Below are 12,476 nucleotides of genomic sequence, written 5' to 3'. Positions count from 1 at the left end.
TGCATCCCAGACTACTGTAGAAACTGTGGCTGGGCCCCATAGCAAGACTGGCCCCTCTAAGGGAGCCCAGAGCTTTGTTAGAGAAATTGGGGGGTGGGGGGACCACAATGAAGCCTATTGTCTTCTGTCCCCTCTTAGAGGAAACAAAAGGCTCCCAGTCTCTGGGGAGCCCTAGCCCATGCCTGTCCCCTGCCCAACCCCCAATGTTCAGCACACAGGGAGGAGCCGGGGCCACTGGAGACAGGAGGTTTTATTGATGCTGCTGGGGGTAGGAGCCTGAGGGGTGGGGTGGGGGCTGAGTCAGTTAGCAATGCATAAGGCTTAGGCACATTCATTTTCTTGGGATTTTTTGTTTCCTTCATTGGGGAAGGGAAAGCATCTTGAGGGGCGAGCAATTCGAAGAGCAGCAAGGGAGGTTAGGGATGGCTAAGAGCTCCTAACCTGAGAAGGCACCACAATAGGCAGCAACATCTGAGTAGAAAGCTGGATCAGCTGGTCAGTAGGGGAAAATGGGGAGGAGCACTGGGTTGGCTTCTTGGGGAAGGGTCCAACCTTGGCCTGGGTGAGCTCTCAAGAATACCTGGTATTCCCAAGCAGATTGGGACCCAAAGCCCCTTTCCCCATGGGCCTCCTTAAGGAAAACAGGCATTCAGGGAGCCCCCTGGCAAGGGATGCCAGAATTAGTCTTTAAGGCACAGCTGGGGGCAGACAAGGCGCCAAGGCACAACTGGTTGGGGGGGCGGGGGCAGCCTCCAAGCTGAGTGCCAGGGTCACAAGAGGACGCAGGACCGCCCACGCTTGACCGGTGTGGGGTTGAGCACAGCCCGGACGGCCTCGGCAAACACTTCCTTGACACCATCCTGCTGCAGGGCCGAGCACTCGAGGTAGCGCACAGCGTGGATCTGCTTGGCCAGTGCCTGGCCTTGCTGCGGTGTGATGGGCGCCTGGCCCTGCTCCTTGAGGCGCCGCAAGGTGTCGGGCTGGGCTCTCAGGTCCTTCTTGGTGCCCACCAGGAGGATGGGCACGTCGGGGCAGTGGTGGCACACCTCCGGATGCCACTTGTGCCGCACATTCTCGTAGGAGGGTGGACTGGCAATGGAGAAACAGATGACGAAGACGTTGGTCTGAGGGTAGGAGAGAGTGCGGAGGCGGTCATACTCCTCCTGGCCCGCCGTGTCCCACAGGTTCAGGTTCACCGTGCGCCCATCGACTGCGCTCTGGGCGCTGTAATTGTCGAACACCGTGGGGATGTATTCCTTGGGGAAGGCGTTAGTTGTGTAGCAGATGAGCAGGCATGTCTTGCCCACAGCCCCATCGCCCACCACCACACACTTTATGCTCTGCATTGTGGGTGCAGCTGCTGCAGGGGAGGCACTGCCTCCTTCCCCTTCTGGGCCCCTCCGGATGCAATGACCTGTGAACAGAGAGGGACACTTGGTCAGGACACGCTTGGAATGAAAGAATGGGGGCACACAGAGGGAAATGACCTTCTGTTTTCTTAACCCGACACCATCGTATAATCCTATCAGGACAATAAAGAGAGGCCCTGAGATCATGCAAAGATGCTTGGATGTAAGGAGGCTGGCGCCACTGTATTTAAATATATTATGTGGAGCACATAAATTCTGGTGCCAGATCAACTAAGGTCAAATCCTAGTTTTGCTATTTTCTAGCTGTGTGACTCTGGACCAATTACTTACTAGTTGGTGATTAGTGGGCTTCTTTTCTATGTGTAAAATGGGAATAAAATAATACCTACTTCACTTCATTGGATTATTAAGAGGTAACACAGTAAAACATTTAGAACAGTTGCCTTCAATAAGTATTAGCTATTTGTATTTTTCTTCCTGGCAATATAGACACAAAAGGTCGGTGTACAGATGTAAGGATCAATCTACAGACCGTCTACTAGGCATGGATCCCTCCCATTATGTACACCAAGACGGGTTCTGGCACAGGGCGCTCTCTGTCACTCTGAGATGCAGCCATGTGCCAAGGCTGGGATCTAGTGGGAGTCTGAGTATGGAGCAAAGGGGTGGCTCCTAGACATCAGCATCTTCTCTTGAGTCCTTGGTGGGGTGAGGCAGATCCTCCAAGCCCACCCAAGCGGGATGAACGGAAGAATAAAACAAAACCTTGATTTCCCCCTTACTTTCCTGTCACTTTTCTGAGACCATGGCACGTACCTCTGAAGAATTTCAGGGGCTTCCAGACTCTTGGATAGAGAACACAGTGCCATTAAAGCTCTATCACTGAGCCCTAACCGGTCTGACTCAGTAGATAGAGCATCAGCCTGCAAACTGAAAGGTCCCAGGTTCGATTCCAGTCAAAGGCATGTACCATGGTTGCGGGCACATCCCCAGTAGGGGGTGTGCAGGAGGCAGCTGATCGATGTTTCTCTCTCATCGATGTTTCTAACTCTCTATCCCTCTCCCTTCCTCTCTGTAAAAAATCAATAAAAAATATATATTAAAAAAATTTTTTTAAAAAGCTCTATCACTGAGAACACATGCTGGAGTCAGAGAGGCCAGGGATTCTACTCAGAGCTCCACCAACTAGTCATGTATGATCTTGGGCAACATAACAAGTTTCCTGAGCTTCAATTTTCTCATCTGTAAAATGGGGGAAATTTTGCCTATTTATTGTGTTACAATTGTTCAGAGTATGAAATGAGCTCAAGTATAGAAAGTGTTTGGCCTGAGGCATGGCATATGGGAAGGACCAAATAAATGAGCTGCTATAATTATGAAGGAAAGAGTCCTAGCTCCAACCATTACCCTTGTCCCCTTTGCAGCTCACGGGGCCTCAGGGTGAGGAACTGCCCTTCTGAGTTCTTGAAAGAACAGAGCTTCCGAAACCCTGGGATTATTTATACTGCTGTGGCAAAGGTTCTTCTCCCATTGGCTACTTCCTCTTGGCCATCAGGGACTTTTGCTGGCCAGTATGTGACTTCCTTTCCCCGACTCTCAAAACCAGGTCCCTGCATCCTAGGAGGGGAGAGCCAATTTAATTTAATTAATTTATTTATTTATTTGAGAGTGGGGAATGGAGAGAGAAACATTGATGAAAGAGAAAAACATTGGTTTGACTCCTGCACGCGCCCCAACCAGGCTAGGAATTGAACCTGCAACCTGGGCATGTGTCCTGACTGGGAATCGAACCTGAGATTTCTGGTGCACAGGACATTTCTCCAACCAACTGAACCACACTGGCCAGGGCTGGACAGTTTGTTTTAGACACACCCAGATATCTAAGTATCCCTTGCTCCATGCAAGCACCATCACCACTGGCCCATTTTCCTCCATTTCGCTTTATATACACTGCAAAACTGCACCTTAGTCTGAAAACCCCTCAACTCGCAGCCTGACCTCTCAAATACCGGTCCAGAAGCCTCAAAGATCAATTTGTAGATAGAGGGAGATCCCGTTGGGAGGCAAAAGGGAACTATGGTGGTGTGGGACCTGCACAGGGCCCAGAACTTAATCCCAGCTTCCCCTGGGACCAGCAGGGAGGGAAATGGTTTCATTTCTAAGAGGTTGTCTCTGGTTCCCATGAAAAATTTCTATCTTATTTATGTGAATAAGAATCTGTGTCCAACTTCAGGACAGATGATAGAGAGCCTCAGGAAATGGGTCCAGGAAGGAGTTAAGGATCCTATAGGGCAGTGGAACCTCAGACTGTAAGTCAAGAGACCGAATTTCTAACCCCAGCTCTGTTCTGCTGCTGACACTGAAACCAAGCATGAGGCGCGTACCCTCCCTGGGCCTCAGTTTCCCAGTCCATGAAATGGAGAGGAAACTGCTGGTGACAAGGGCACTAGGTAGATGAAATGAGACACAAAGAGCCCTGGGAGCAGGGGACAGTTGAGGATAGGAACGACGGGGTGGTGTGGGGGTGGGGTTGGTGCTGAGTCAGTCAACAAATGCATAAGGCCTGCATACATGGGGGCAAGTTAAGACACATTCTTCTAGGATTCTGTGGCTCCTCCCTTGGGGAAAGGAGAGAACATATTGTAGGGGTTGGTGCTGTTACTTACGTCTCCTGAGTTACCTGGGAGACCCTAGCACTTTGAGAGAACTCCTGGGCCTGTAAATCTTCAGTTCTACACAGAGTGGAGGCCTGGGTGTGGTAGTTTGTCTGGGAACTCCTCCCCCACAGGCCCAGCACTGGGCTGGCCCAGGCAGGAAGGCAAGGAGGGAGCTCTGGACAGCAGTCACAAGGCCCAAGAGACTGGAAGTTGAGTGGCTCCAGACTGCTCTCTAGGGAGGCGGTTATCAACCCACAATCAGTAAATCAGCCCTCAAAGGAGTCGGGAGGGAGAGGGCAGCAGCTTCCGGACTGGCGAGGGAACAGGGCTGACACCGGAAAAGGATCATGAGTGAGGTAGTGTCCAGAAACATGCAGAGCAGAGGCAGTGTGGTACAGGCAGAGAAGCAAATTCCGGAAGGTGACCGCTTGGGTTCACCTGCTGACTCTGTCCTTTGATAAAAAGCCCTCACGAGGTACAACCCTTTATAGATCACGTGGCATTGTTATTTGATCCTGATAACAAGCCGTTGGTACTACATCTATTTACAGATAAAGAAACAAACTCATAGTTAAAGTAACTCAGTGTCATACAGCCAGTTAGCTTGGGAGTCAGGACACAAACCCGTTTTGCCATCCCAAGTCTGTGTTTTCCTCAATGCATCCTACAGCCTCCACATTACCCCTTACTAGCCGACTTCCTGACCCTGAGCAAGCAAGTCACTTCTCTTCCCGGAGCCTCAGTTTCTTGAACTGTACAGCAGGAATGACAATACTTGCCTTCCTTGACCCAAAGGGCAGCAGTGCTTTGTAAATTGGCAAGTTGTGCACACAGAAGCAAAGCATCTCAATAGGCAGGAAGCACTGAGTGGTGGCATCAGTCTAGTACTTTATCCCAGAGTGTATGTAACCCCTCTCCCAGGACAAATGTGTACTTGGAAATCCTATAACCTATACTGGGTCAAATAGGTTCCCACAGCCCTTTTAAGGAAGGTAGGGTCTAACCTGTGCCACATAGGAAGAAGCAACAGTCAATACTTCAGGAGGCCAAATAAGAAGAGTGACCTGCTTGAGGTCAGGGTTAACTGTGACGTACTAGATGACTTTTATAAAAAGAACTTTTGGCCCCTGCTGGTGTGGCTCAGTGGTTGAGTGTCAACCTGTGAACCAGGAGATCACGATTCGATTCCTGGTCAGGGCACATGCCCAGGTCTCGGGCAGGGGGCGGGCAGGAGGCTGCCGATCAATGATTCCCTCTCTATCTCTCTCCCTCTCCCTTCCTCTCTGAAACCAATAAAAACTAAAAGAACTTTTATTTACTAAGTAAATTAATGATCACAGATCTGTATATTATTAGCCAAATTATAATGACTTTTTATTCCTAACTTAATTAAGAGCATGCCTAGTCTCTCACCCTGGCATTCAGAGTTTTTCATACTCTGATAGGAATTTTAGAGTTAGCTAGATCTGCGTTTAAATCCTAGTTCTGCCACTTATGAGCTACGTAATAAAACCAATCTCATAAGGTGTTCCTCTTAAACAAGTCAGGACAGTTGTTGCCACTGAACTGTTACTCTTGTTCTTCCATCTGCTGCCATTCTCTCTTGCCTCTAGAATCTTCCTGAATCCTCAAGGCCTCTCTTAAACCTTAGAGCTTCAGAGTCCCATAAGGCTACTGACTTCTCCTTTCTTTGAACTTCCATAGCATGGCCAACCTTTTAACCCTTCTTTGGCTCCTTGTGATTCTCCTTCCCCAATAGTCATACATTAGTTTTCTAGTTTGTGGATGTCTCCCCCACTCACCCACACCCCCGCCCATACTGGAGTTTGAGCATCCCTCTTCCACAGAAAAACGGAGCACAGGGTTGGAGAACACAAGAGTGTGCAACCACTGCCTTCTGATCTGCTTGCTTCTGCCCCATTACTGAGATCTGGACAGTTGCCTCAAAAGCCCAGAATTGAACTAACACTCCCACGGCCAACACTGCAATACTGAATCTTTTTGGACAGCAGTGGTAGCCAAAAACTTTGCCTGGGATAGGCAAAAGTCTCTCTTTCCAGTACCAGCTTGACCTGACTTCAGCAGGGAGCCCACCTAGGGGAGCACAGCCCATGGGGACCTAACTCTGTGCGTGGCTCCTGGAGCCCAGCTTGTACCCAGGGGGACTTTGTCTTAGGGTGTGCCTCAGGCAGACCCAGAGAGGGGAGGGAAAGGAAGCAGAGGATTGCCTGATTGCCAGATCTCTGTGGCCGTTAGAGCAGGGGAAGTGTCCCAATTGGGAGTGGGGGAGGGGAGAGAAGGGGTGCTAAGAGACGGGGGAGTGTGAAGGCAATGGGAACCAACTTACCACAGCCTTTTAACCTACCTCCTTGACATGGGGCTCCCCTTATGCAGCCCTCACTGAAACTCATCCTACTTAATCCATCTCTGGGCATTCTGATCCTGAACTCTGGCCACACCATCCTGATTCTCCAAAGCAGTCTCCACAATCTCTTCCCCACAACACATCAAACAGCAAGCACTATTCCCTTTCCTCATGGGAACCCAGTATTCTTCCCCCCTTCCGTCCTCCAGTCCCCAATGGGCAGCTCAGAAGTCCTCCATTGCCTAAAGGAACCCCACCCCTTGGTTCTCCAGGGCCAAGCACCATGGTCATCTCCTCCAGGAAAGTCTTGGCAAATCACCCAGGTCACAAGTGACTTATGCCATCCAAGGTCTGGTCCCTGTTTCTCCACAGGCACATTGTATCTTGCAAGACATGGAGGCTGTTCTGAATCTTATCGAGACTGGGAGGACCTGGAGGGCAAGGTCCTGGGGATCTGTCTCCTTAGGCTGAACACAGTCAATAACTGAACTCACTTGTACTTCATGTCTTTGCACATGGGAGTTCCTCCTACAGAAATTCTGCTCCCCCCTATTCGATCCTCCCAGCCTTTCAGGGCCCACATCTGTTCCCATCTTCTCCCCCTTCCCTGTCCTAGCTTCCCCAGCACCGATCCTACTGTTCATTGCACTGAACTAACTGGATGCCTCATGAGGAGGGAAATTTTCTTTTGCTTACTTCCAGAAGTCCAGCAGAATGCTGAGCAAAAACTGCAGACTGAGCCGAAACTGGTTTGGCTCAGTGGATAGAGCATCAGCCTGCGGACTGAAAGATCCCAGGTTCGATACAACCAAGGGCATGTACCTTGGTTGGGGACACATCCCCGGTAGGGGGTGTGCAGGAGGCAGCTGACTGATGACTCTCTCTCATCAATATTTCTAACTCTCTATCCCTCTCTCTTCCTCTCTGTAAAAAAAAATCAATAAAATATATTTTAAAAAACCACCACTACCAACAACAAAAAAACCCCCTGCAGACTGAACACATATCTCCTGCTCCATCAATGCAAACTGATTCTGGGAACAAGGAACAGTCATAGGCCCAGGAAACACAAGACATGGGCAATCAACTTCCTCCTCCCACTGAGGAGCACAATTCCGGGTATCAAACACATATAGGCTAGACTGCCCTGACTTCTACTGGAAGAGGGAGCGGGGAGAAGCAGGCACAGCAAGGCTGGAGGTGGTGAGGAAGATGGGTAGGAAAAGTGGTCCTCATAAGGCTAAGGATTGCGGGAATCTGTGGTCAAGGGTTAGGCAAGGTCAGGGTCAGTGTTGAAAATGGCTCCAAAAGCTCTGTGAGTCTGATTGTTTGTTTGTTTGGAAGGATGGAGGAGAGGTGATACGAAGAGGCTCAAAAAGGCTGCAGCTGGCTGCAGCTGGGTGGGGAGGAGGAAGCTGGGGGAGACATGAGATCATTGTGGGGCTGGGACCAGGCCAAGGGCTGAGTTTCTCTCTTTCTTCCCCTTCTCCCCATCAGCAGGGAACTAGACCCACGAGAGCCTAGTTCCCAGCCTTAAACACACACACACACACACACACACACACACAGACACACACACCATGCTAGAGAACTCTCCACCTCTGTGCCATTCTCCACCCTTCAGACTCTGCAGGGCTTCCTGCACTGCAGCAGGTAGGGTAAGAGGATTAGCTGACTCTATCCACTAGGGCGTAGAGAGGAGGAAGAAGCAAGACAGCTGTAGCTGGGAAAGCTATGGTGAGGACAGGACCCTTTCACTAAGTCCGAGTTCCCTTCTGTTCACCATCCCCAGCACCTGAGGTGTTCCATAAAGGGTGGTGAGCCCCACGGCCAGGAGAGCTCTGCCTGGGAGAGCTAAGAAGGCCATCCCCTCCCCCACCAAGCAGCACAGAGGAAGGCTGAACACTTGCTTCCTCCTCCCTTCCCCCTAGCAGCTCAGGAGTCCCAGGGCCCCATGAAAGGCCTGTGAAGTGGCACTTCCTTTGCTTTTGCTCATTTCACACGGTGCTGTGCAGAAGCACCACCCTCCCAATCCTACCCCGTACCCCCGAAAATACCCACAGAGAGACCCAGGGCCACACTGTCCCTTCAGCCCCGCCCCAGGCCTAAGGGGGTTTCCACAAGGGAAAAAAACATTAGGGAGGAAACTCCGGCATCTATTTTCCACAGTCAGTGGGACAGAGCTAGAGTAGGGCACGGGGTACCCCCTCAACTTGCTGTCCCCTCGCAAAATCCCCCACACTCTCTGCCCTCTTCTCATCTCTCAACCTATAACAATCCTTGGGCTTTGGGGAGAGGGGGCCACAGTTCCTGTACCTGGGCAGATACTCGGACACCACTCAGATCAGGGCCGGCATGCGCCAGGAGGGCTCACAGTGGAGGCCAGTGCTATGAAGAGCCTCTTGGTTGAAGGAGAGTCAGAGTTATCCGTTTTCTCTACCCTCTGTGGAGGCTTTGATAGGCAACTCCATGTTGAAGCTGAGTCACGAGAGACAAAGTTGGGAGCAAATCCAGGACAAGGGCCTGGATCTCCTAACCTACAGCCTGATGTTACTTCCATAAAGGAGATTACTTTGCTCAGGCCTGGGAATGAGCCTATCATCTCTCTGCTCTCATTCAGGAAGATCCTACCAAGGTTCATCCCTTCAGGAAAAGGCCAAAGGAGTCACAGAAATCTGAGCCCTTTTTGCTTCTAAATTCTCAAGCGTTTATACCTAGTCCATACTGGGGGTCCATGATTTAGAACTGACATTATCAGACAGACAGCCATCCTGGCCCTGCCCTGACTGAGGAACTCCTCCTTCAGCTTCTAGCTCCTGGGGAGATGCCCTCCCCCCATGACATGAGGACAAAAGAGGAAGCTGGACTCTGGACAGGAAAACCAATCTGTTCTGGGGAGGTGGCCCAGGCTTTGTCTTTGGTTTCCCTCCTCAGAGACCCATACAGGCCTCACCACTAATGGGTCTACACTGTGCGTGGAGGGAGGGCTCTTCAGTCTGGCCCCCTTCTTCTTCCCAAATGCCCATCTACCCCCCTCCAAATATCTTCCCAACCGTATCACTATAGCCACAACCTCTCCTATCTTCCTGCTCATGACCCCCTAAAAGCTCACATCAGCTACCTCATTTGCCCTCACATCTTGCCAGAAACAACTCTCAGATCCTAGACTCCCAACCAGCATTTGTGACAATCTCAGAACGGCCACTTCCTTTCATTTCAGGACCTTGACCTTATTTCTTTTAGTCAAAACCTCAATGAGCAGCCTCTTAGGTTGCAGTCACCTCCCCTCCTCTCATGATATTTTCCCATTTAGATCCCTATAAGCCTGATCATATCCCTCCCCTCCCCCCACAGCAATGACTTTCTTGCAATTAGCTCAAACCTTCAGTGGGATCAGATCTTGCCTAGAAGAAACCCTCTCATCCATCCTAGAGACCTGTGGGTTTCAGTTATGCAGGATCCTAAAATAAAGTATTGGGTTGCAGGCCAGGAATCGGGACTCCTGGGTAGTTTTTTACCGAGTGGTGATGCTGGGGAAGGGCCTTGCAATAACATCCTTCCCCAAGAAGGGGTTTTATGTATGTCCCTGAGATTTCCTCTGGGGCCAAATCTCATATACCTCCCAGAAATGAAAGGAGAGACTGGTGGGTAGAAGAAGGGACAGCTCATGGGGGAGGGGCAACTGTGAGAATGGAAGAGATTAGAATGGGAACAGCCTTTAAATCTAAAGGTGCTTGGGAATCCCAAAAGTATAGCACTTGCTCTCCCCCTCCATTTCTTTCTTTCTCTTTTCTAGTGGAGACAAATAAATAGAGTAAACTGAAGCAAGATCTCATAGCATGCATCCCAAAGGCTTGAGGAAAGTGTTCTAGAACGGGGACAATGTGTTCTTATAGAACCAATCTAGACTGAAGTTAGACACAAGAGGAAGAGAGGGAGTAGGGTGAAAGGGGGAATACTAAGGATGCCTGAAAGCAGAGGAGAGAGGTCAGCAGACTGCAGAGGGCTTCCTGTCACCAAGACCCTGACGTAGCCCAGGGCACGAGGTATCCAGCCTGGGCAGGACCCGGATGGAAGACAGCCTGGAAGAAAGGGCAGATACTCTGCCTCACACCCCTCTTCTTTTCCTGAACTGGTGCTAAAACATTAAAGCTGACGTTAGACTAGCTACAGTCTTCCCTCCAGAACCTTGCCTTTGCCCCTTCCCTTTCCGTCTGTCACACATAGTTGACCTGGTCGCATTCTCTCCAATACCACTGTTGGAACCAGTAAGTATTGGAGTTAGGGACCGTTTGAGTCCCCCAGCCTCCAGGCTTGGCCTCATGATTAAACCTGAGTGATTTTGATTTCCCACGGCCTCTTTCACCAGTCTTATTTCTGCCACTCTACCCTAACTGCTACGATCTGCTTCCTCCTACCTAACCACAAGCTCACCCACTACAGGTTCCCTTCATTCTGCTGGTTTGCTCTGCTCTGCTCTGGGCCCTCTCAAGGCTGGGGGCAGTTATTTTGTCTCAAAGAGATAAAAATGTAGACGCACACACATACACACACAGAGGTTTTCCAGCCCTTTAAGCATCTCTATCACTAGGTGGCTGCAGCCTGCAGCTCTGAGCTGGGAAGGTTTGAAAAGGCTCTCAAACTCAGCAAAGATCTGACCCCAGAGCTGGAGATAAGTGGCTGAAAGGGAAAAGACACAGAGAGGGGGATCGAGAAGGATGAGGAAAGATGGAGGAAGCAAGAGTGTGGAGCCAGAAGCTGGCCAAGGAAGGGAAGGGTGTAGGCTGAAGGGGGCAGAGATGGACAGAAGGGCAGGGTAAGTGAGAGGCCAGGGCCTTTGGCATGACTGAGTGTTGGGGAAAAGAAACAGAAGAAGGTGGGAGAAGAGGGTAATGGAGGATTTGTGGGCCGTCTAAAGAAAGAATGGAGGAAGACAGAGCGAGGATGTACAGAATTCAGGGACTAGCGAGAGGGGAGGCTGCAGACTTGGGGGAGACTAGGAGGTGATCCCCAAGCATCTCCAGAGCCCTCGCTTCCTCCCAGAAGCCCTATCATTCTCTCCATCTTCTGACATTAGGGCTGCTCTGCGATGCCATCTTGTCAGAGACCATCAGCGCCTCTGAATGAGAGTCCTTCCCCTCCAGTCACAGGACAAACCTCCCTCAGTTTACCCACAAAGGAGCAAGGCCAGGCACGGCCAGGCAGATGTTTGCTAACTAGAGACCTGTTGCTTGCTTTCAGGGATGAAGAGGTTTGACCTCAGGAAAAGAAAACAACAAACGACACAGAGAGGTCTGTGGTCCGCGCTCCCCCATCTCCCCCTCCTCTGGAGTGCAGGGGGCCGCTGGCTGCAGCCGGAGAGCCGGGTCCGAGCTGGCGGCGAGCCTCCGGGCAGGGAGCTCTTCCTCTGCAGCGGCGGCTTCGGAGGCCAGACACCGCCCCCCTCGCAAATGTCACCACTGCCGCGGCGGTGGGAGCGCCATCTCCAGCCCACCTCCTCGCACACACTTGGGGGACACCCCCACCAACTTCGGCGGGCACCCCACTTCTGAGTCCCACATCCCAGCTCTAAGCTCTCCCCCTCGAGAGACTTTTCTCGCCGAGAGCGGCAGCCTTCCGACCTCAGGGGTCCCCCGCAGCTCCGGGGAGCCGGTGCAGCCCCCGACCGGACCGGAGCCCAGCCTCCCGGGCCGCCGCCGGCTCGCAGGGACCCGGTGCCCGCCCCGCCCGGCGGCCGCGCCCGCCCAGCTTGCCGCGATCCCGGAGCCGCCCGCCCGCCCGCCCGCCGCGGCCTCCTGCAGGCGGACTCCCAGGGCCCGCGCCCGCGCCCGGCCCCGGGCCGGCGGCCCCCCACCCCGACCCCGGCCCGCCGGCCCGCGCCGGCCTCACCTGGCGCCCTCCCCGCCGCGGGGGAGCTGGGGGCGGCGGCGGCGGCTGGCGGCTGGAGAAGGAAGTGAGAGCGGGCGGCCGGAGGAAGTGGGGGGGGCGGGCCGGGGGCGGAGCGGGGCGGGGCCCCGCCGCACCAGGAAGTCCGCGGCCCGCGGCCCCCCCCCTCCGTGCCCCCTCCACCGGTCTCTCCCGGGC

At 52.4% G+C, this 12,476-nt stretch overlaps 1 protein-coding gene across 3 annotated transcripts; it reads right to left on the bottom strand.

Moving 5' to 3' along the window:
- Positions 1-232: 232 nt before the first annotated feature.
- RHOG (ras homolog family member G) lies at positions 233-12,423 on the bottom strand. Of its 3 annotated transcripts, none has more exons than XM_036428008.2 (2): positions 12,282-12,423; positions 233-1,414 (listed from the first exon to the last, which is right to left on the bottom strand). In XM_036428008.2, exon 2 carries the CDS (start codon positions 1,344-1,346, stop codon positions 771-773), a length of 576 nt encoding a protein of 191 aa, XP_036283901.1. In that variant the 5' UTR covers positions 1,347-1,414; positions 12,282-12,423; the 3' UTR covers positions 233-770. The 3 variants fall into 3 exon arrangements, with proteins under 3 accessions (XP_036283901.1, XP_036283904.1, XP_036283903.1); XM_036428011.2 differs by lacking the exon at positions 12,282-12,423 and adding an exon at positions 7,089-7,111; XM_036428010.2 differs by lacking the exon at positions 12,282-12,423 and adding an exon at positions 2,778-2,978.
- Positions 12,424-12,476: the final 53 nt, after the last annotated feature.

This window comes from Pipistrellus kuhlii, unplaced genomic scaffold (assembly GCF_014108245.1).
Source record: "Pipistrellus kuhlii isolate mPipKuh1 unplaced genomic scaffold, mPipKuh1.p scaffold_m20_p_9, whole genome shotgun sequence".
Taxonomy (NCBI): domain Eukaryota; kingdom Metazoa; phylum Chordata; class Mammalia; order Chiroptera; family Vespertilionidae; genus Pipistrellus; species Pipistrellus kuhlii.
This window is presented reverse-complemented; position numbering and strand designations above follow the sequence as displayed.

Bases quoted from the DNA above. Each gene is read 5' to 3' on its own strand.
- RHOG (XM_036428008.2), bottom strand. From the start codon at position 1,346: ATGCAGAGCATAAAGTGTGTGGTGGTGGGCGATGGGGCTGTGGGCAAG.